The 25346-nt window shown below is 40.8% G+C and overlaps 1 protein-coding gene across 1 annotated transcript in view; it reads left to right on the top strand.

Moving 5' to 3' along the window:
- The first annotated feature begins 5744 nt into the window (after nt 1–5744).
- The window catches only part of LOC103058543 (venom factor-like), an 85559-nt gene continuing 65957 nt past the window's right edge, over nt 5745–25346 (top strand). The window contains exons 1-6 of the mRNA XM_088137671.1: nt 5745–5824; nt 8783–8975; nt 15566–15725; nt 19816–19886; nt 21870–21961; nt 24575–24657. Of these exons, the coding sequence (XP_087993797.1) occupies nt 5745–5824; nt 8783–8975; nt 15566–15725; nt 19816–19886; nt 21870–21961; nt 24575–24657 (679 nt within the window). The remainder of the gene's footprint in view (nt 5825–8782; nt 8976–15565; nt 15726–19815; nt 19887–21869; nt 21962–24574; nt 24658–25346) is intronic.

Below are 25346 nucleotides of genomic sequence, written 5' to 3'. Positions count from 1 at the left end.
AATGATTCATTTGTCTTTTTAAAAGTGACAGCTAAACAATGTTTAATGCTATTTTGTCTTTATAGAGACTCATGGTGATTTACAGCTGTACAAATAGTACTGGGTTATTGAACCAAGTTACAGTATCTTGAAATGTGTACAGCTAGATTAAAATAACAAATTATAAACCATGTAATAGAACAGTTAAAAACATAGTAACATATTAAACTCCAAGTTTATCCACTCTCTCCACTCCCCTCAAATAATCAATATTCCCATTGGGGGAGATGGGCAGCATACAAATTTGAAAATAAATAAATAAATAAAATAAAAATATTCAAAAAGAAAGGCATGACTAAGGACCTAAAACATCATAATTGCAATCGCTGAAATATTAAGGGGACAGTATTCCAAACTGTAAGTGCTACCATAGAGAATTTCTGGGTTAATTCTGCAGATTATAGTGATTAGCTACATTGCCTCCTGTGATTGTACCAATTACCTATACCTATATTAGAATTTTTCAATACAATAAAAGTATAAAAAATTAAAAGAAAAACGAGATAAAAAATAAAAAGAAAATAAGTAAAAAAAGAAAGAAAACATAGAATTGTGACTTCCGCCCTTCGAGTAATTGCCATCTTACTCTTTCCCCTCTCTCTTTAGCCCTTTTTAATCCTCAAATCCATAAATCTTTCAGCAAAAAGTTCATATAAGGCTTCCAGTCTTTTAAAATGTCTTTATTGTTTTTTCCCTGACCAAACTGCTCAGCTTTGCCATTTCTGTAAGCTCCGTCAATTTTATAATCCAATCCTACTGTGGGTATTTCAGATCGTTGATTTCTTAGACACTCTATTTTGATGAAAGAGATAGATAACAAAATTCTCATGGAAAAAACAACAAATCAAATGTGACCACTCTGGTCTAAAAGCTTATTCTGCCACCTCTGCATTCTCTTGGGTTCTCTGAGTTCTTTTAGCACTCTACAACCTGGGATGCCGTAAACCTCTCAGAAATTTGTGTGATCTATTTGTTAAAAGCTAAAATGACATTTGTAGAGAGATAAAATACACCTCCCTGGGAGCTCCATTAGTGAATGTGTCCAGGGTAGGGATGTGCAGATTTGTGGTCTAATTTACTGCATACATTTTAATACTATCATCATCATCATCATCATCATCATCATCATCATCATCATCATCCTGTTTTGTAAGGAGGATTGTGTAGGTGCAGGGAATATAGTAGCCTGAGTTCCTTCTGATTTTGACAAGGAATCTGTCAAAATGTTCCTGTCCAAGTTTCTCTCTGCTCCATCGTATGCCAACAAAATCAAGGCAGGGTTATTTTGACTTTCTTTCTCAGGACTGTGTTATCTTTCCTGAAAGTCCTCCATTAATGGCTCACTCATTCCTTCCCTTTTGCCACGATCAGCTCTACATTCATTCCTACTCAATGTCCACAGGATTGTCCAACAATTATTTATAAGCAGGCCTGAAGAGGCACCCTCTGAAACCCTGATGCTCTTTTGCTCATAGGAGGCTTCAGGAGGATGCAGGATATTTTCCCAGAATGTTCTCTTCCCACTGGAAGGAACGGATTGTCCCTGCTTCCTTCCCAGATCTATGCCCGCTCCCGGAAGCAGGAGGAGTGCTTCTATGGGGCCAGCAGAGGTTTTCCCCAGGACTGGGACTCTCCAGAGCAGGGCAGAGAAACAGCCTCTGCACTGCCACTTCTGCCCGGAAGACGCCCATTGCAACATACTCATTTTATTAAAGATGACATTTCTTGCTCCAAGGAACACAAGGCAGCGCGCAGAGTTTTCTCTCCTATTTATTTCTGCAGTGAGTTGGAGTGGCCTGAAGGCCAGTGATTGATGAGAAGACCTCATGCAGCGAGATTCATGGTTGCGTGTCGGTTTTTGCTTTCCTTTTTAAAAAACTGATTGTCCCAAGTCCTCAGAGACAGCGGATCCTGGGGAGAATCACCCGTTTGGACTGTTCTGTTGCCATCCAAAGAAAAGGCTGCCACATCTGGAAAGGGTTTGAAGGGGCAGCTAAGCCTTGGCCTTGTTTACCCAGCTTGCAACAGACTGCAGCAGCAGCAGCAGCAGCAGCACCTTTCCGCTACGTTCCGGGAACCAGCTGGGGTCTGGGAGCATTCACCTCCCTCTCCTGACCCTCGCTGGGATTGGGAAAGAACAAGCTCAACGCGGACACGAGCATTTACTGGCATGCTGATAAGCAATATTAAGGGGCACAGAACTTTGGTCACTTGGCTCTTTGTTTCGAAGAAATGAAGAAATGACAGCGGGCAAGAGCCTCCCCTCTAACAACTGACAATAAACATTCCAAAGGAGCACATGGCTCTCAGCCTTGGAGGAAAGCTGATTCTTGTGTGAAACAAGCACCACAAATCTCTCTCTGGGTTAGTCAGAAGTAACGTTTTATTGGAAGCGTTTGCAAAGGCTGGTGGGCTTCATTGCAAATAAGAAGCCACACCCACATACACACTCCGGCCTAATTATATACCTTCCCGATCGCAAGTCCTTCCCCTTTTCCCCATTGGCTAAGGTACTCTGGGTGTACAGTCTTTCGGGCCGCTCTAGGATTTCTCCCTGGTCCCTCCCACCTCATCTATGGTAATTGCTCAAGGTTTCAGCTAATTGCATTATACTGATAAAGATTGCTCCAAATTAATTTGCATTTACATTGTCCCACACAAGGAGACAACTTCCTCTCCATCTGCCACTATTTGATAAGCATAACAACACTGCTTCCTTATCTCTCACACAGCTGCACTCTTAGCATGCTCAAGCTACTATTTCTTTGTCAATAATAACATATTTTATCCATCTCTCACATTCTGTTTCCAGAGAGAGAAGCAGGTGTGCTATCAGCTTTCAAGAGTGGTGGTATTTGCTTATGCTTTAATGAATTTCAGGTGCAAGCAAATTAACTGACAGCCAGGCAGTTTATTTTATTGACCTTCATTTGCATAGGTGGTATTGTTATCGATGCAATGAAATTGCAGGTTGCTATGGGACTCCAAAGTTAAGAAGACTTCAAACTATGAACTTGTCAAATGGTAAGAAAGGAGAACCTGCAGAACTTAGAGAGGAATTAGGAAGCTGCTGCTTAGATTACAAAACAGCATATGTAATAAGAACCCATGTTCCGTCATGTTACCCTGGCAACGCACCACACCGCACCTTAATTAAGTTTACCCTATCATTCAAATCCTAAATGCCCAGCTCAGTTTTTAAGGTTTCCAATAACCAAAACTTGTACTCTAAATATGCTATAGCTTCATGTTTAAGATAACATAGTAGATCAGAATTATGGCTGAAGAGATAATGGATACTTTTAGCCAGGTTTTTTGGCTTAGCTATAGACAATCAATCATGGTCAGAAAGAATTGTTTTCTTCCTCTCTGACATTTTGTAATATATCTGATTCTGAGCTTTTTCTTTTCCTGCTAACACTATGAAGATACACCCATTTAGAGAATGTGCTGCAGATTTCAGGCAGCATTACGTTGTCTCATGATGCACAGCAGTTCCCACAATTCCAAGCAAGTACAGCCGAAGTGTAAGTTGGGGAAAGCTGGACTCAAGATTTCTGGAAAATATCTGTGTTGTGATTTTTTAAAAATTATTTATTTATAGCATTTGATCTATATCCTATCCCTTTTCCCAACTTCATATATGCGCTCTGTAAGAAGGGGGAAAAAGCATTTATCCTGATTTTAAGATTTGAGAATTGGGCAGTATTTGATATCACATAGGAAGTTTGAGGTAGTTATACAGAATTAGGAACTGAGCACGTGACTCTAAAACCCCAGGCTTTGTGATCTATGCCTAATTCTGGCTTTAAAACTAGGAAACGCAGAAGAGGAATATTTTCCTCCTGTGTTAAAAGGAACAGACTTAAAGCTTGATTAGAGAAGCATTATTTAGAGAAGGGTTGTACAGTACAAAATATATACTGATGCACTGAAAAGGTTACGTGTGAAGGGGGAAAACTTAAACAAAAAAGCTCTTGAGGGATATTGGATAATAATCACCTTAAAAACACAGACCTCATGGTTGGAGAATGGTGCTCTGAATGTATAAACTGGGTTTTGCCTAAGGTTCCTGCAAATGCAATAAAAACTGTCTTCTGTTTCTTAATTGCATTAGCAGGCTTGTGTGTAGCACTTCATGGTTTACTGTGTCCATGGCTGTTATAGCTCAAGGAAGAGAGATTAAGCCACCAAAGAAGTAGTAAATGAAACACATCCAGCTTGGCTGGAATGCACGGATGATCTCTATAGCAGTTTGGCACAGCATTTTGTCTGAACTCTTGTACTATGGATGAAATATAGACTGGTTTTAAGGATTACTTTTGAGAAAAGCATGAGAAAAAGACACAACAGGAATTGGCTCTGCATCTGGATATTTTTTTTCTGCTACTGTAAGTTCCAACCTCCCCTCTGTATACATTAGTGAATTATAGTAGTTTATACTTGTTGCTCATATTGAATGCCTTTATAAGAATTTGTGCACAGTATAGTAGTTAGGAGTAGTAATATTTTTATTTAGCATGCTCTTGCACCAATCAGCAGTACAAGACTTCTAGAATTTTGAATAGATAGTAGTCTATCTACATTTGACTTGTATCTAGATATATTGTGAAATATTTAATTAAAGTTTCATCATCTAATATTTAAGTCAAATACAGGATGTTTTAACCTCCAAAACAGCCTGTTCCTAAAAACTGATCTGAATGCTGATTTAAGATCCATACATGCCATGTGGGGAGTGAACCCCATTTCCCCCTCAGCCAGAGTATTACCCTGCTGCAACTAATCTAGCAATTTTCAGCATAGATGGAGTATATACCGTTATTGATCACATACAGTAAACCAATCAGGCAAGAATTCAGGCCAGCTCTCTCCCCTGTTTTAAAGATAGTTAAAGTGATAGATTTGTCCTAGAACCCGTGAAACCAAAAGGAACAGTATAGTATGTTAGTGCGTAAAGAGTTCTCAAACCTGGAGCCCACCAATCCTTATTAATTTTCAATCATTTGGTGGGAATCATAAAGGTTTTGCCTTTAAGTATTATTTAATCAATAACAGATGGGAGAACAGATGTTGATAATAAACCCTTGTTTGTTGGTTACCTAAATGATTTTGTTTTATATTAATAAATCTTCTTTTAAAAACAACTCTCAGAGGAAGAGACCTGTAGACAGTCAGTAATGTATTTCACTATGATCCTCCTTGATTAATGTTTGTTTTTGACTCTAAAATCAATATTCCTCATTTTTTATATATTATATATAACTTTGAAGAACATGAAAGAGGAGACAGCTGCAAATTATATTCAACATATCTTCTGTGACCCATACATCAACTTGTGATACAATTTGTAACTGATGTGAAAGTCATATATATGCATGCCTTTGCCATTTGCAGACAATGAAAAAACACTTTGAGTATTGCTTTCTGGTGGGAATTCAGCAAAATGCAGAGATCCATTTATTCTAATTACTGGAATTAAATTACAAGGAAGTAAATTTCTATTCTGCATTGTGTTGAGTTGCGCCACGTATCTCTCTCTCCCAACCTCACCAATCCCAAACACTCTCCTTTCCTAAATAAAATTGGCACTCATGTTGGAGGTATGACAGTTTCATAAACTACTGATTAACTTCAAGAAACATAACAGAAATCCAACCTAAGACAATTGTATTGTGAAGTGGAGGAACCTTCACTTCAGTAAAATGGGAGAATATCCTATTGTTTCCTGCTGGTTGGTTGTATTGACATTTTCTTGGATGGCTAGAACTCATACTGAGCCCTTGTAAGTATCTCTAAGATTAATTTAAATAGACTTATGTTTTTTATTGTTGGGGGGAACAGTATAGCTTTGAAAAGAATTATGTCTTTTGTAACATTAAAAAATACTAAAGTATTGCTTTTAACCTAATATTTGGCTTTTACTGAAAAAGGAGGAGGAAGCTTTAAGCAAAGATTTAGATTATGAATTCTAAACGGCTTAATATTCCTATGCCTGGCACGGCTGGACTTCTGGTTCATTCTAGAATGTCAACATTGTGAACACCATTTTTAGTCACTTAGGAGACTTACCTTGTTGTAGAGGTTACCATTTTCACTATTAATTCATGGCAAACCTCTTTCCCATTACAAGGGCGCTGCCTCCCGCTTTACATTCTCACTTGGATTGTTAAAAACAGATTCCTACTGATTTGATTAGAATCCCAAATCTTGTGGAGGGCAGATTCAGATAAATGCAAGGCTGAAGGTATTGAGATCAAAGAGCATAGGGGATGGCCTGAGTGTCCATAAACATGACTTTTTGAAATGGTGCATTTTTTGTAATAATTGCCTGGTACTTTAATATGCTATACTTAACACATTAAACAATTTAAAACAACAGCAAGAATATTTTAATAGTTAAAATTGTGATGAAAAGTGGGAGGAATAGACATTAAGCTACAGCCCTCTATACCAACAGGAAGAGTTAGGTCTTTTCTGAATTACAGTCTTTCCCAAGTCACCAAAATTCAGATGCAGGTGAAACTGACCCAAGATTAACTTCTTTTTAATGTCTTCAGATTAATGGGACATCAAGATGCCTTCAGCCAGGAAATGTTTATATATTTGAAAGTGTAGACCTCAAAGGCAGTAGCAGCCGATCAGCTGTTATTCTTTGTGGACAGTGGCTGACATTTCTCCAGAAGGAGAGTGACTAGTTTCCTGTACGCTATAGTAATCAAAGCCATAGGAAATTAGTTGTTGTTTTCTCCTACTTCCCCCGTAGCAAGAAAGAACTTATAGACACCTTCCTAGAAACATAATACCAATGTTCCTAGGTTGCCACTTAAAGATATTGAAATAATAATTTTTTAAAAAATTTAAAATAGGAAAGGAAGCATTGCCATACTGTGGCCAGGGAGTGGGAAAGCAAGGACAGCAGGATTCACCCAGCCTGGGCAGAAACTGAAAGGGTGCCCACTGGCAGATATAAGGGCTGAATGTAAAAGGGATACTTCAATGGGGTATTGCTGGATCATCTGCAAGGTGATTGAAAAACGTGGAGAAGCTAATGACTGCACAGGTACTAGAGGGAAAGGGGAATGACAAGCCAATCAGAGCTGGGGTGCCTATGATCAGAACAAACCACTGAAAACCATCTGCTCTGAAAGGCTTAAGGCAGCTCCAGTCAGAAAGCAACTATTTGAATCAAAACTGGGAAATACAGGTGGAGGATGCTGGGACTGAGAAGAGGGAGTGGGAATGTTTGTGCCCTCAGAGAGCGATGGGTAGCCCGCATGAGTATGGCTAAGCAGAAAGTGCAAATCTGCCCCAAGACTACAAGGAAATGACCGGCTGCACTATCTAAAGTGGCATTTGCTACTCTGAAGTGGTATTTCCTGATCACTGGATAAAAGGCCACTGGGACAGGAATATATCAAGATGGCTTGTATTTGCAAGCCCCCTGTTTTGTCTTATATGATCAATGTGGGGCTTCACTTGCCTGTTACCTGAGGTTTCATCTGGAGGATTTAATTTTTTCTGAGGTAAAATGTTACAGGAGAGCAAAATGCATTTTTCTTCTCAATCCTCTACTTCAGAGATAGGGCTCTTGATGTTTGCTTTCCTTCTGAAGATCTCTGGATTTTTATTCATATTGTAATATTTGCTTTTAGCTCGCAAATATCTGGGAAGGATATAGATAGAGTGCCAATTTAAATACTCCACACACAGCCAAAGTTCTTGCCTCTCACAGTAGTTCTCCAGGAAGGCAACCAGAATCTTGGGGTGCTGCTTTAGCAAACTTGTAGCTCATCTGCACCAAACTGCAGTTAGCAGTTTCTGGGGTTCTTGGTGCTCTCATGTGGGGCAACAAGTACCAAGGTCAGAGAACACCAAAACCCCCACAGTTTAGCCTTGTGCTACACATATTCTCTTCTGTTAGGATTGGTAGTTTTTAAAATAGGGGGAGCAGAAGGACTATAATTTATAGAAACTATGCAGGTACACCATCCTTCTTTCTACATGCTCTCATACTAAAGAATTGTGTGACTTTTAACAGTCTGAGCCTCATGCTAGAGGCTTTCGAGACCACCTCCCCTTATATAGCTTCTGATGTTAGATTAGCTACGGACTAGGAAGAGGCACTACCAGTCCAGTTTCATCCTTATTGGGACTCTTCAGGCGCAGGTATCCTCCACGGTAGAGGAGTGCAAGGCCTGTAGGTTCAAACCCTATGAAAGGACTGAACATAGAACATCTAGTATGGAGGATACCTACCCTGAAGAATCCCAATAAAGATGAAACTGCTGTGGTGGTGCCAATATAACATGGCTAATTTCATGGGATGCTTAAAATGTTTTAAAAGATGGCCCGCCTTCCTTGAGCTGGAGAAAGAATAAGAGCATTGTGAGACTGGTAGAAAGAAAAGTGATTTGCAAGCTCTTTTTTAATGTTATGTCTATCTTCACTGTAAGAATGTTGGTTCCTTTGCCTGCAGGATCAGATATTACAACCCTTCTTTGCTTCCAATAGGTCCCCACATCCCTCCTGCAATGACAGGCATAGCTCTATCTGCACATTACTGTTCATGCTATTGGGTATCATTAAATTGTTTATTAACCACAAGAAAGCTGGTCATATACATGTTGGCAGTGATTTCATAATGAGGAGAGGTTGGGTTAGCTGAAGGCTTTTGCTTGTACCATGTTTAATAAAAGTTCTTCCTGTAATTTAACGATGCCCCCTTGCTGCCTATTCACAGGTACACACTCATCACCCCTAATGTCATCCGTGTGGAGAGTGAGGAGACAATTGTTGTAGAGGCTCATGATTACACTAGTCCTCTTGATGTTCTAATTACTATCTATAACTTTCCCCTGAAGAACACCACGTTGACTACGACACAAGCCAGGCTAGAACCTCGAAATGGCATGGTGGTCTCTGCAAAAATAAAGGTGAGCGAGACTGTAGGCAATACTGTTTTAAAAGTTTATTTAAAAGAATTGAAGGCTGAAAAGGTCGCAGTTCTTCTTCTGCCTTCATTATCAGTAATCATGAAATCTTAGCCATTCCTGCAATCTATAACTACCAGTTTATTTGAGCTTTGATCCATTTAGTCAAATCAAGAGGAAGATGGGAGATACAAGGAAGGTGGGGAATAGCAAAGAGCATCTATGTCCTTGGCACAATGCGTGGCAGTACAGTGCAGGAAGCAACATGACCTAAGGTGGCCAGAGGGGAGGAGAAGGAGGGGAGGGTTGATGCCATGTGCAAGCTAGCTGGACAGTCAGAGCCAGGAGACCCAACTAGACTGTCCTCTTTGTGATGAGAACAAGGCCTGGCCTCACCATTCCTGGGCAAAGGAATATGCCCACTTCTGCTGGATACATACAGGTAGTCCTCAATTTACGACCATTCATTCAGTGACCGTTCGAAGTTACAATAGTAACTGAAAAAATGACTGTTCCCTGAAGTTATGGCCGTTGCAGCACCCTCACGGTCATATGATCAAAATTTGGGCGTTTGGCAGCTTGCCCACACTTACAACCGCAGGGGCACTTCAGCTCCCACCACCAGCCTATCTCCTCCCTCATCTCTGCCCTTTTGGCTGCCCTGCACCCTGCCTTGCAGGGTGGCAAGCAGCCCCAGAACCACAGAGCTCTGGGGCTGTTTGCCATGCTGTGGCTCAGGGGCTTCTTGGTGTGCCACAGCTCTGGGGATCCAAGAAGCTCCTGAGCTGCAGCACAGCATGAAGTCGCAGCCGCCCCTTGAAGCTGCAGCTGCTGCAGGCTGCCCCAGCAAGTGCCAGCAAGCCGCAATGCCCAGGAAGCCCCAGCAAGTGCCAGCAAGCTTTTGTTCGCCCAGCTGCCTTCTCTCCCAGTTCCCCACACCAACCTATCACCTTTTGCACCCAGGCACCATAACCAAAGCAGAAGCACCTTGCTGCCTTTGCTGTCTCCTTTTTTGGATCCAGCTTCTCTGGCAATTGTTCCTACACATGGCTTCCTGAGCCTTCGGAAAGCTGTGCTGTCTTCAGAAAGTCTTTGGAAAGACAGCGCAGCTTTCCAAAGGTTCAGGAAGCCACGTGTAGGAAACATTTGCCAGAGAAGCTGAGTTCAGAAAGGAGACAACAAAGGCAGCAAGGTGCTTCTGCTTCAGCCATGCCGGCTGGGTGCAAAAGGCGAAAGGTCAGTGTGGGGAACTGGGAGAGAAGGCAGCTGGGCAAATGAAAGCTTGCTGGGGCTTCCTGGGCTCTGTGGCTTGCTGTGCTTGGTGGGGCATTCTGGGGTGCCTGCGGCTTCCTGGGGCAGGGCAAGCAGCCCCAGAGCCACCATGCTGCCCTGCAAAGCAGGGTGCAGGTGGCCGAAAGAGCAGTGGCAGGGGAGATAGGCAGGTGGGGAGAGTTGGAGGCAGTTCCTTACCTTATTGAGGCTCAGGGCTGGGAGGGACCAAGCCTGAAATGGCTTGGATTGGGGTGGGTCCTTGGCTAATGAACAGTGAAATTTGGTTAACGATGGCAAGGGGGATTGCCAGGATTGCTTTCGTTAAGCAATGTGATCATGTGATGTCTCACTTTATGACCGTATCGCTTAGTCATAGAAATTTCAGTCCCAGTTATAGTTGTAGGTCTATACAGACATATAGACATACACACACCAACAAACATCCATGGTCATGTTAGTTGCATCTAACTGAAATGAGAAGAACACTAAAAGCAATGGCTGGGTTTCTACGTCACTCTAAGCCATGGTTTGTTTACCCATGATGAACTGAATAAACTAGAGCTGTCTGGGATTGCATAATGTGTTTTAAACCATAATTTACTGAATACTGATGCAGAGCCATGTGCACTTGAATCTCCTCCAAATTTCTGAGTATTGAATAAATCCTTCTTTTGAGGAGTTCAATTAAACAAAAGTCAAAACTGAAGAAAGCCAGACAGGGCAACTTAAAAATGACAATTCCAAATACCAGGAGTGAAAAGTCAACATTTTACCCAAAACCAAAAGTTGAGAACACATTAGGAAGAGCTCCCAAAGATTAATTTGTTTTTTTCAAAGCCAGAACAAGGAGAATTCAGAATGCCCAAGAAGAGAAGAGAATACTATAACCATGGGGATCAGGAACAAAATAAAGCACAATATCCACAGGATGTTACCTTGATCTTTAAAAATTGTCCAAGAAATCACAGGGACTGCTAGAGTTATAGAGGATGACTGAATATACAGACTATTACTGACCAAAACAGAGTGTATATCTCAGACTCACTAAGCAGAACTTACAGTAGTTCCCAAATACACAACATCATGGTTTATCTAGGCTGTCAGGCTCAAACACGGCTGAAGCTTAGCATTCTGACAAATCAGCCATCAACAGACACATATAAAAGACATAACCAAAAGCCAAGGAAGGAAACCATAGCTCAGAGCACATCCTCCCCAGCAACCAACACCAGGAAAAGCAGGGCAACTCAGTTCCTCCTGAGTAAGGAGGATCTGCAGAAGACTATTCTAGGCACCCATTGAACAAAGTTGCTCGGATTCACTTGGAGTTGGAATCCAGCTGCACAGGGCCTATGGAATTGTCTGAGGCATGGCCTTGCCTAGTTATCTAGGAAGAGTACAAACCTATTGATCCTGATCAAGTGGACAAGGCCCTTGGAGCTGTACGCCCAGTCACCTGTGTTTCAGAATTCTGGTTGATTGAGGTGGGAGGTGATAGAGGGTTGGGTCTGTGTGGTGGTGAAAGCTTCTCTGCCAGAGAAGAGATCATTGCCGGATTCAACAGATTTGGACAATTTTTTAAAATAATAATTTATTAAAGATTATAGTTAAACAGATTAAAAACTAATACAAACTACCAAAAAGAAAAAAGTGTAAAAAGAAAAATTGAAAGTGTAAAAAAGGGGAAAAAATAAAAGCAAGAAAAAAAGTAAAAATACAGCAAAGAAAAAGAAAAGAAATATATAAAGTAACTTCCTCCTTCATCACAAGTATAAACACTTTTAACAACTATTCACCTCTTAAATTGCAACAAAAACGTCTCTTCATCCCATCACATATCTATAAACAGATTCTTACAGCTTTGTCATTCAGTCCTGTCAGCAAAAGTCCATTAAGGGTTGCCAGAAATAACATAGCTATGTTTAACCATGACCAAATAAACACACTTTATATTCCTTCCTGTTATTTTTAACAGTCTTAATCTTTAATTCCTTCAAATAATATCTTGAAGCTTGTTTTCATTATTTCTTTGTCCCTTCTCACAAAATCCTTCAAAACTTTAACAGATCTCTTTTGTAAATCCAATATAAAAAGGTTATTCAAGTAACTTTTTTGGTTTGCCACTTACACGTTCCTTTCAATTATTAAGACATCAGCCAGTTTCAATGGTATATCGAGTGTAACATCTTTTTCCATATCACCCTTGCAGCTTGTCATTTTCAAATCTACTTTCAGATCAGTCCCAGTCCCATCTGGCAGAACTTGTTCCACTTCCACAACATCTCTTAAAAGCCATCTATCTATAATGGCAGACACTTTCAAGATTAACTTCTGGATCCATTGCTCACAAATATCCTCATGTTAAAGTATTTTGCTCCATTCTGTGTTAATCAGAGATTTAGAATTTCTTCTCTTTTAATTGTCCTCTGGTTCCCTCTAGTGTCCAATCCTATCATGGTTTTTTTTCCCAAAAAATTCAAAACAGCATTTTCCCACATGAAGGATTCCTGTGATCAATTTCAAAATCTTATTTCAAATCCATCTGGACCCCTAATCTTTCTAAACTTTCTAAAATCAACATTCTAATCACCCTTTTGCTATTTATTCCAAAAAAAAATTTTTTTTAATGTCCTTAAACTTATCTTTAAAAATTCTTTTTTTAAGGATTAAAGGGAACTCACTTGGTGGATCTTATAAAACTTGTTGATCAGAAGGTTCTTAATAGTTGAAAAACAATTAATATGCAGTTTCCAAAAGTGATTAACTAATGAGGTTCGGCAGAACTTTATGTCCATAAGGCTACTGTACATCACAGTTGTGAGCTTGGTGGATACCCCTTTACTCCCAGCCTTTCAACCCTTGAACAGATTCAGCAGTTTACTCATGAGGAGCAGCTGTATGGAGTACATGTGGGCAATCTCACAATCTCTCCTTTATCTGGAGAGGTTTGACTTGCCAGAAAACCCCGTCTGTCCCCTGGTTTCACTGCAATGCCATCTCCACTTCCTCAGAAACATCCAGTTTGCCATGAGTCCTCACCAGAAGTCTCAGATCTGGACAGTTTTTATCCAGTCTCCAACCTTCCCTTTCTAGGGAAGGTTGTTGAGAAGGTGTTTGGCTTACAGCTCCAGAGGGTCCTAGAAGAAGTGGATTATCTGGACCCTTTTCAGTCAGGATTCAGTACTGAGACAGCAGTGATCATGATTGTCAATGACCTCTGGACAACTCAGGATGGGGGTAGTGCATCCATCCTGGCCGTCCTTGATCTCTCATAAGGTTTCAAAGATCATGGTATCTTTCTGGATCATTGAAAGATCCATTGTATCCTTCTGGGTCCTCTTAAGGGATTGAGAGTAGGAGGTACTTTGTTTTGGTGGTTTTCCTCCTTTCTCTGGGGCCAATTCCACTTGGTTGGGAGGGGGAAGGGATCAAGCCTGAGGCCCCTGCTTTGTGGGTGGCTTAAGGCTCCACCCTCTCTCCATTCCTATTTAACATCTACATGAAGCTGCTGGGCGAGACCAACCATTGGCAAATGGTGCAGTATGATCAGTATACTGATGATACCCAATTGTACATTTCTACCCTGGGCTAACCAAGCAATATCATCAAGTTCCATCATGTGCCTTTCCAGTGCTAGGAGGCTGTGAGGATCTAGCTTGAGGAGAACAGACTTTGGCTATAACTCAGCAAGACTGAGAGGCTATGGGTTTTAAGGCACCCCAGTTCTAGAGATTTTCCATCCTTAACTCTGCATGGGGGTGCACTTCCCCAGTCAAAGTAGATGTGCAATTTGTGAATCCTTCTGAACTCTCAGCAGGTTGCAGCCTTGGCCAGGGGAGCCTTTGCACAGGTTCCTCTTATGTGCCAATTGCACCCATTCCTGGACTAGGAGGCCTTGTTCATGGTGACCCTTGCTTTAGTCACCTCTTGTTTGGATTATGGAAACATGCTCTACACTGGGCTACCCTTGAAGAGCTTTTGGAAGCTGGAGCTGGCTGAGAATGCAGCAGGGTGGGCAGTTTTTGATGTTTCTTGTTATGCCCATATAATACCACTGCTCCATGAGCTGCCCTGGCTCCCAGCAGGCTTCTGGGTGTGATTCAAAGGTTATCTATAAATCTCTACAGCGTATAGAGCCAGATTATTTGCTGGACTACTTTCTCCCATCGTTTTTGCTTGCCCCACTGGATCTAGCAGAGAGGGCATGCTCTGGGCCCCTTCTATTAAACAATGTCATCTTGTTGGACCCGAGAGTTGTGCTTTCTCAGTGGTAGCACCTGCTCTATGGAACTTCCTCTTGGAGATTTGGGGGGCTCTGACCCTACTAGCCTTTCATAAGGCACTGAAGTCCTGACAGTTTCCCCAGGCATTTGGGTCAGGAAATTAGGTGAGCTTTGCTGCTGTTGATGAATGGGGTTACTGTTTGTTCTTGAGCACAACGCGGGTTGAATGTTGTACTGTTTTGTGTTTTTAATCCTTGTACACTGCCCAGAGTTACTTGTGTGAAAGGGGCAGCCATAGAAATCAAATAAAGAAATGAAATGGTTTATTTTGGCTTAGCATGTTGTATGAAACCAACCACTGTGGTTAGCAAATCATGTAAATCATGACTGATATGAACCCAGCCAACTGTAGTTTATTCATTAAGCCATGTATGAATCAAGTTGTAGGTAATGCAGCAGATTTGTCTGGATCTTTTGGACTAAACCAGCAGATTTCACACATTCTTTAGCCATGGTTTGTTGTATAAAAGAAAGCTAAATGGATTTGGCAGTCAGGCTACTCATTACTGATGTAGAACAGTCTGACTTAGAACAAAGGTTCCTATGTTTTTCCTTTTTTTTTTTTTTTTGTTCTTTCAAGTCAGTCTTGCCTCCTGGCAACTACATGGACAAATCCATGTAGTTTTCTTGGCAACAATTTAGTAGTTGCTATTGCCTCCATCCCAGGACTGAGAAAGAGTGACTGACTTAAGATCACCCAGTTGGCTTCTCTGCCTAAAGCAGGACTAGAACTTAGGTTTCTCAACTCCTTCTCCAGTATCTTAACCTCTAGACCAAATTGACTCTCGTATCCTAACTATATATTATGAATAAAAGATAAAATATAGAGTTGCCTGAGAATACTGACCATATCATTCCTCTTTCACCTCATCCAGAAGGAGTGGTAAGGATCTCAAAGGGAAAAGGAGTGTACAGTACCACCCCCATGAGGTCATGTCATGTCAAAATCCATGAATTATTCTCTTCACAATCAGGGCTGAAGAAGATGTGAAAGAAGCCTGATCCTAGATTAATTTCTTAATGCCTTTTCTTCTATAGATTCCAGCTCATGATGTGAAGAACATCCAAAGTAGACAGTTTATATATATCCAAGCTTCCAGCTCCCAGTTCACCTTGGAGAACATTGTTCGACTTTCTTTTGAAATTGGCTATATCTTCATTCAAACGGATAAACCAATCTACAAATCTGGATCAACAGGTAATAGACAATGTTGCTTGGCCAGTACTCTCTCCCAAAGACAGTACTAAGCTCCAGGGGCTGAATGCAAGAGTCTAACATATGGAATATGTTAGTCTAGAATGAGGTGCACAATGATTTTGCAGTTCTGAGAGGTGTGTCAGGTATACAGTAGGAGGAACTATAACAAAAACTATATTTACGTGTAATTAAAATGACTATAGTAATGCATCTAGTAATTTTCCCACTGTGTCACATTGAAAAATACTGTTTGGTAACAACAATTAATCAAGGTCTGTGGGGAATAAAACTAAGACTGCACAACACTGACCTGGAATACCTCCTCTTCAGCAGTCTCACAGTGATAACATCTGGCTATAAGAGGAAAAAGAATAATAAAGTTTTCATTTGTAGATGAACATTAACTTGGGGCTCAAGCTTTGAAGATTCAGAGACAGGTTGCAGAACGGGAATGCAGTTTCAGAGAATAGATAAATCAATGCCTCTGGTAAAGGTTGGACACTAACACCCTTTATTTGCTGTATTTCAGAATAGGCTAGATCATAACCAATGGTAATATGGCATAATATGGTAATTATATTCAAACATTATTAAAAGCTTATATATCTTCTTTCTAGGTGCTCTTTCCTGATAAATAAACTTTTAATAGTTTTTTAGATATTCTATGGATTATTGCCCTCTGTATGTAGTTAACAATAAGTACCCTTCACGGAGTGGAATAGCAAATCCTATTTTAATTTTTCACTTTTGAAGAAGGAATAGACTGGTGATTTATGGTGGAATCTGGCTTCATACATCCAATCATGCAACATAAAGTGTTAAGGATATCTATTTTTATTATATGAAAGCTTTACTGTAATTTACATTATTCTATCTGAACTCTCAACTACAGCAAAAGGAGGTTACCCAATATCACCTGTCACTGTTTTGAGATATCGCATTAAACCAGGATAAGCCCAACATGTAAAAGTAGCAGCCCTTAGGATTCAACATGTTCACTTTCCATAATGCAGCCTTGTAACTGGGCTGCATTAATTCCAGGTTAAAGCAACAAGTTGAATCCAGGCCTCAACCTGGTGATATATTTCATATTGTGCATATAGTCCTCATATCTTCTAATCTGATAACGTATGGTATATTTTATGCGTAGAATTGTTTGGGTAGTGTCTCCATATTTCTTTCTGTTGTTTTGCCTTGCCATTGACTACCATACATGTGTATAGATAATTCTGTGCTGAGGAGAACAGCAAGGAAGAAATAGTAGACAAGACTTGTGTTCAGTTATTTGCCTTTTCTTCCTTAGTCTTCCATTTCCATTTTCCCCATTTTCCCCATCTTTTCATCTTCCATGTACATCTTTCTTCTGAGGAATGCAGCTTTAACAGTAATAAAGCCGCTGAAGTTTCATTTTGTGGATTCTCTGCAGAAAGCTATAAAAGCAGTTCTTTAGTTGATACAAAACATAAACCTTTACTCTCTATATTAATTACTTTTTAAATTTATTAAATTTATATCCCACCCAACTCCCAGCATCTCTGAGCAGTTTAGAAATTCTTAAAAATGTTTAAAAACAAGGAAACAACAACGACAAACAAAAAATAAAGAGTAAAGATGGCAAAAATGAGAAAACCGGATGGGATCAAAGAAAAAAACAACCCCCACAATCTAAAGGGGGCTTCGCTCACTGTCACCAAAGGCCTGGGTGAAGAGCCAGGTCTTCAGGACCCTTCAAAACAGCAGTAGAGTGGGGGCCTTTCAAATCTCAGGGGGAACCTCATTCCAGAGGGCAGGCACTGCTACAGAGAAGACATACTTCATGGTCCTGATAAATGCCACTGTTTAACGAAGGAACCTGGAGCTTGCCAACCCTGCAAGATCAAATCAGCTGGACAGATACTATGAAAGACAAGCAGTCCCTCAAGTTACCAGGTCCTACATTATGCAGGGCTTTATAAGTAATGACCAGCACCTTGAATCACACCTGGAAGCAAACTGGCAACCAGTGCAGCTTCTGAAGCAGAGGTGTTACATGAGCATACCAAGGCATGTCCATAACTGACCACACCACTGCATTCTGGACCAGTTGAAGCTTCTGGGCAGTCTCCAAGGGCAGCCCCACGTAGATTACATTGCAGTAGTCAAGCTGTGAGGTGATCAGGGCATGAGTGACTTTCTGAAGAGCCCCCGATCTAGGAAAAAATGCAACTGGTTCACCAGATGAAGCTGTGCAATGAACCTCCCTGACCATAGCTGCCACCTGCTCATCAAGCAGGAGCTGTGAGTCTAGGAAGACCCCCAAATTTCACACCACCCTTGAATGGGGAAGTGCCACCACAACCAAGGTCAAAATGGAATGTCCCCAGATCCAGGCAGCCCAAACAGCCATAGATCTATCCTATTTTCTCTATATGTATTCCATTTATATCCTTTATTTCACATCTTCTAATCTGATAACATGTTGTATATTTTATGTGTAGCATTGTTTGTGTAATGTCATTATTTCTGTTTGTGGCTTTGACTAGCCATTAAGTACATTTCAGTTTGGTGTAGCGGTGAAGGCACCAGGCTAGAAACTGGGAGACCTGGAGTTCTAGTCCCGCCTTAGACACAAAGCCAGCTGGGCGACCTTGGACCAGTCACTCTCTCTCAGGCCCTAGGAAGAAGGCAAGGGCAAACCACGTCCAAAAATCTTGCCAAGAAAACTGCAGGGATTTGTCCAGGCAGTTGCCAGGAGTTGATACTGATTCCAAGGCACACACACATGCATGCATGCAAAAAAAAAAAAAAAGGCAGAGAGAACAGCAACAGCAAGGAAGAGATAGTAGGCAAGGCTTGCACACAAACAATGAGTTCACTTATTTACCTGTTATATTAGCTACTGACCAGAAGTAGGCACTACCCAACCGGTTTCATCCTTATTGGGAATCTTCAGGCATAGGTGTGCTCCATACTAGAGGTTCTAGGTTCAACCCTTTAACAGGATTTGAACTCTCAGGTCTTGTACTCCTCCACTGTGGAGAATACCTATACCTGAAGAGTGCCAATAAGGAGGAAATGGGTTGGGCAGTGCCGCCTCCTGGTAAGTAGCTAATCTAACATCCAAAGCTATATAAGCCCCTCCCCCTTAAGAGGAGAGAGTCTTGAGGCCTCTAGCATGAGGCCCAGACCAATGAAAGTCATAAAACCTGCAGCATTATTTACTCTTCTTCCTCAGTTTTCTGCCTTCCAGTTCTCTTTTCTCCAACCTTTCAACTTCCCTACATTTCTTCTTCTTCTGAGCAATGTAGGTTTAAGAATGATAAAGTTTCATTTTGAGGGTTTTCTGTAGAAAACCATAAAAGCAATTCTCTGGTTGATACAAAACTTGTTCTCGCCATGTAATATTTTCTCTGTATGCTTCTCTATGGTTCTGCTGTTTTCTCCATATCCTTGTATGTGCATTTTTCTATTTTGGCTGCCCAAAGTAGGTTAAAAGGGGAGGGTAATAAAAGAGTTGAGGAATGCAAGACTACAGATGCCAGATGATGCTTCTTAGAGCTGATAACTGGAAACTAACAAAAACAGCATTGGCATGATCGCCTGGGCAGTTCCAGTATACAATGACTTTATTTCCGTGAGAAAGGAACGGACACTTGTTGAGTATGTTCTAATAACATAGTTGGAAAACAGCTGTGCTCCTGGCTTATTTGTGGACCTTCTCAGTCTATGCTGAGACACAGTGTAAACCCTAACCCCAAAAGTATCACGATGAAGCCATAAATGCTCATTCTTCCCTCAGTGACTGCCCATCCATAGGCTCTTTTGCCTTCTCTCTCAGCCCAAAAAGAAGAAGGGAATTAGGATTGCTAGCAGATTGGTTACAGTCTCCATCCCATTAGAGTTCAGTCAGCAAAGCAGTGGGGAGTGGAGGGAAAGGCAGTGGAGCTGTGTGGGTCTGAGGGAGAATGAAAAGACCCACATAGATCAGGAATGAGGGGAAGGGGCAGGTCTAGAGTTATATTTAAGGATGTAACATGGTTTTTGAATTAGTCCTGAATGTTTAGGGGCACATGAACAAACCAACCACACTAAAGTGTTGCTTCTCTTCCAGTAAAATATCGACTGTTCACTGTTGGACACACACTGGACCCCAAAACAAAGCCTGTCTCCATAGAGATTTTGGTAAGAAACTTGGCATTTAGCTGTCTTTTTTTTTTCCATTTCCATTTCCATTTGTTTTGTTTTTGTTAATTCTGTTGTTTATTAGATCACTTTAGTCTGGGCTGTCCGTCTGGTTTAATGTTTTTAGCTGTTTTTATGGGGGGGGGGTTTCTTACTTTTGTACGCTGCCCAAAGTCCATTGGAGTTGGGTGGCCAATAAATTTAAATAAATAAATAAATAAATAAAATGCCCCATCTGAATGTTCACTTGGATTTTCCTACCATCAGTAGGACAGAAGAAAATGTCCTAAATATGTAGAAAATGACAGCCAGTGCTCTGAAATTAGTTTGCTCCCTCAGCCTGCTCAGATTGCAGCATGAAAGAATTCCCAGAGAAATTATCTTTCACAAAAGGTTCCTTACAAACACGCTTTCTTACATTAAAGAAATATTTCCCAAAAGAGGCTTGTCACAGGAGGAACCTGTGCAGTTCTTGGTTTGGCTTGTATCATCATCATCATCATCATCATTATCATCATCATCATCATCATCATCATCATCATCATCATCATCATCTATTAAACTTGTATGCTGCCTGACTCTCAATGACTCTGGGTGGTTCACAACAAACAAATTACAATAAAATCAATTATCATTTGTGTTTTGGGATTTTCCCACAGGGCCATTCTGTCAGAATTAGGCAGAGGCCATAGGTTGCTGATCCATTCTCACCCTGAGCTAATGCTTGGAATGTGTGTGAGCACTTGATTTGGATCCCAGAAGCCTCTTTTGGGAAATGTTTCTTTAATGTAAGAAAACATGTTTGTAAGAAACCCTTTGTGAAAGATAATTTGGCTGAGAATTCTTTCATGCTGCAAAACAGGCTAAATTTACCAGCAATCTATTAAATTTTGGGTCCCAGAGGTGGCACCTGTAGGCATCAGTAGACCAGATCTCTTGGCACCACCCACATTCTTGGACCATCTGATCTAATTTTTTAAAGGTATTCTTTGAAAACAATGGGAAGAAGGTGCGCTGCAAAGCAAAGCACTATCCTCTGGTGTAGCGTGTATTTTCAGCAACGCCTGTGAGTCCTACAGAGACCCCAGAGTCATTCTTAGAAAATAAAATAATGGATGGCCTAGTGTTTTATTTGGGAGTGAGCAAAAAAAGACCAAGATAAACTAAAGTAATAGGAAGCATCCTGAGCAGGTGTGACAGTGAGATCCATTTTCATGGTTAGTGTTCTGGTAAATGGATATTTTGTGATTGGCCATTCCACCATGGCAGCTATTTGTGAGAATGCCAATACAGTAGTTTCAAAAGGCCAGCTATGTCCCCTGGTGCAAAAGCTTTGGGAGCTCCTGCATGAAGTAGATTAAAATAGGCAACAGTGCAATTAGGTAATTTCAGACTTTGGACTTGACAGTCCTCCAGGAACTCTTTTGTTTAGGTGCTTATTACTTTGCTTATTCCCAAACATGGAAACTTAGTCCCGATGCCTTTGTGGCTTCTCCTACTTATTTTATCCACTAAGAGCAATACAGATGCCTAATAATTATACAAAGCCAGGCTGATGTAAAAGCTCCTCACGACTAACTTTACACAACCCTGTTCCTTTCTGTAACTGAAGCTCTGAGCCCACTTAATGCAGAGAAGGAGGTACAGTCCCAATGAAGTCTTATTAGAATTTCTAATATTAAACTGAACTGATTGCCATTCTAATAACCGCTATCCAAAATGCTTACTATGCAGAAACAGCAGAGTAAACCCTGTACTGGTGCCTGTAGGTTATCATGGACAGTAGACTAGGCGCCATGTTGCATGTATTTCTCTTTTCTCCTTGACCCTGCTTTTTTTTTTTTGCTGGCAAGAACATAACTTCCCACTGATTGCACATTATTCCAATTAAGAGACTTTCAGTAATAGAATCCACTTTGCTCAGTAGATGAAAAGAAGCCACCAACTGTTTTTCTTATCGGATTATTTGCTGTTTCATTTCAGAATCCTGATAGGATTGTGGTTGATAAGAGCTTGGCATTATCTGAAGATGGCGGCATCATTACCAAGAACTACAGTATCTCTGACATTTCAGTGTGAGTGGCAAAAGCAGGGGTACGGAAGGATTAAACAAAAAATTATTTTCAATCACAGCCTCAGTAGTCCCGCATAATATCTTCCTGAAGCCTGGCATTGTCTATATATCTTGGGATTACAACTCTGAGAATCCCCATCCAGCCTGGAAGGCACCAACTGGGGGGAAGCTGGTCTAGTTCCATTTTCATTTAGGACATATGTATCATAGTTCACTTGTGTTACAACTACAGCAATTGTCACTGACTTCCAAGGCCTGCAAGTTGCAAACCAGCAGTGCAGGAATAAGAATGGATGAATAGGAAGGGAATTATATTGGTAATCCAGTCTTAAATTTTTATTGTTGGTCACACAGTCAGCCAGATGTTTAGACTGGATGTCGCATTTTTATCCACCTATTGAGTCCTTCCCAAGGACCTGGGATAGGCAGATGTTGTTGTTTGATGGTGTTAAAGGTATCATCACAGGATGTAATCTGTTCCAAGTAAAGCTGCCTTTTGCAATTGACTGATGGTGATTTTGTCAATGCTGATGGTGTTCAAGTGGTCCTCCAGATGTTTTGGGATTGCACCCAAGACACCTATTACTATTGGTACTATCTTTGCTTTCTTTTGCTACAGTTGTTGTACTTCTATTTTCAGATCTTTGTATTTTGTGATTTTTTCCAGTTCTTTCTGTTCTATTCTGCTAAATCTAGGGTGTTATGTGGCAAGTGCTTGTCTGTTTGAATTCTAAAGTCCCAAAGCACTTTAGCGTCTTCATTTTCTATTACTTTCTCTATTTTGTGGTCCTACCAGCTCTTGCTTGCAGGCCAGTGGTATTTCTTCCAGATATTCCAATGCACCATTGTTGCTACTTTGTCATGCCATTGTTTGTAATCAGTCTGTGCAATCTTCTTGCAACAGCTAACTGGTGGTCCACTGTTTCTTTGGCTTCTTTGCAGAAGCAGCATTTGCTGTCTGTTGCTGTCTTCTCAATTCTGGCTTTGTATGCATTTGTTCTTAAGGCTTGGTCTTGTGCAGCCACAATTAGCCCCTCTGTCTCTTTCTTCAGCTTTCCTGCTCTAGATATTAATCTCTCCCAGTCTATCACCATTGACCAGCAACTGTGTCTTCCATTGTCCATTGATCTTTGCACAAAGTTGCTGATGTTTCTACTGACTCCTGTTATTTCTAGGCACTTGATTATCCAATCATATGGCAAGGAGTCAAATGTCTTCTTGTAATCAATCCAAGCTACATTGAAGTTGGTCTTCCTTCTGTTGCAGTTTTCCAAAATAATTGTGTCAATTAGGACCTGATCTTTTGTTCCTTTGCAGTTTGGGCAGTTTCCTTTCTGCTCAGGGGGAAAGAGCATGTTTTCAACTAGATGCTGTTGGACTGCATCAACTATAATACCAGCTAGCAATTTGAAAGTTGTTGGTAAGCAGGTAATTGGCCTGTAGTTGCCTGGTGCTGCCCCTTTTGTTGGATCTTTCATTATCAGGTAGGTTTTGCCAGATGTTAATCAATCTTCAATTTCATCTCCTTGCAGTAAGTTGTTAAAGTGCTTGGCAATGAGTGGGTGCAAACTAGTCAGATGTTTCAACCAAAAACCATGCAGTTCAACTTCACCTGGTGCTGACCAATATTGATCTTCCTTGCCCTTTTCTCCACCATTTCTTCTTCTTCATCATCATAAGAAGAAAATGAAGCAGAGAGCTTGTGACTATCAACTCCTCAACTCCTCCATCAAGAGGAGCCTCTCTGCTCAGTTACTGGAGTGTACTCCTCTGGTTTGAAATTTGTATTGTCCAACCTTGGAGTGGAAAGGCACTTTAGAGACTGACAGGCAAGAAAACATGATGTCAGATTCCCCTTCTAAGTCATGTTCTGAGTCATGTTCCAGTGTTGAGGCAGAGAGGCCAAGCACTACTATTGCCACAGAACTGCAGGATAAGATCATAAATGTCCTGCCGAATGTCTCTATTTGGAGAGATATTTAATTCTAAAATTGTTCAATTTTTAGAAGATATTTTATGCCCCTCCACATCCATCAGGGATCAAAATGTTTTTAGAATAAACAGATCCTTCTGGTAATCATTTCTCTGTCCAGCTCCTCTTTCCTGCTTTGGGATTTCCAGTCTACCTATTGTCCTTCTCTTTTCCTCATCCTTTTGATGCTCATCTCCAACATCATGATATGCAGGTATACTTCCTCTATCTAAATTTCATTTACTTCTCTCCATGCTTTATGCTTTTTCTCCAGCAGTTTGAGAAATTGAATTTCTTGCCTCCTCTCTCTCTTTCTTCCCCTCATTCTCTTGTTCTCTTTCCAATTCCTGGCAGTTTTTTTCTGGTTCTGGAATACTGGGACTACAACTACCAGAATTCCCAGGCAAAGTTTTCAATGTAATTTCCCCTAATTTAATATTGTTTAATTGGCACTTTTCCATAATGAACATATTTTTGTGTGCATTTCTTTGAATTGCAGACTTAATTATGCAGTCTGGAAAATGTGGATTTTTATCACTATAGTATATTTTGTTTCAGTCATATGTTTGGAAATGAACATTTTGTAACTTTGCATCAACACGTGGATTGAACAGATTTCTCTCCATTCCTGTTTTCTTGCAGAACTGGAATCTGGAAGATTGTTGCCAGGTTTGAAGATAATTTGCAGGAAACGTTTGCCACTGAATTTGAAATCAAGGAATATGGTATTATAACTATGGCCAAGCTAAATACATAAGAAATCCAAAAGTTTACTTAGGATGGAAACGTTTAATGGCAAGTCCTTCATCTGAACTTATAGATAGATGAGTGTTCAACAGGAAGGGAGAAAATGAATATCAAAGTTGAATCTCATTTTTTTTTTCTGTGCCACAGAACCTGTTGTGAGACCTTGTGGCTGAAGTTGGGTTCCATGGAGCAGCTGAGTTTCTCACTGCTGTACTGGCCTCCCTGCCCCGTGGCAATATTCCTGCCTGAGCTGGATTCCATTGTTGGGTTGGCAATTGACACCCTGAGGTTGACAGTTCTTGGGGACTTTAAGTTGCCCCCATGCAGTGTTGAATCTGAGGCAGCTCAGGAGTTCATGACCACCATAGCAACTGTGGACCTGTCCCAAATTACTGATCAGCTGTTGAAGGTTACACATTAGATTTTTTTTTGTCCCCTTGGAGAGTTGAGACATGATCTGAAGGTGAAGGACATTGCAATCAGTTCTTTGTCATGGTTAGATCACTCTCTGATTGCTTTGCAGCTTACCTCTGCTATCCCCCTCCCCAGGAGGTGGGACCCATTAGATCGTTCCACCCCAGGCACTTAATAGAGCTGGAGGATGTTCAGAGAGTGCTTGGTTTTTTTTCCCAAGGTTATGGTGAGCCATACATCTGAGGCCTTAGTT

This window comes from Python bivittatus, unplaced genomic scaffold, assembly GCF_059951505.1.
Source record: "Python bivittatus isolate LINGU-HERP-01145 unplaced genomic scaffold, Pbiv_v1 ctg000220_np1212, whole genome shotgun sequence".
Taxonomy (NCBI): domain Eukaryota; kingdom Metazoa; phylum Chordata; class Lepidosauria; order Squamata; family Pythonidae; genus Python; species Python bivittatus.
This window is presented reverse-complemented; position numbering and strand designations above follow the sequence as displayed.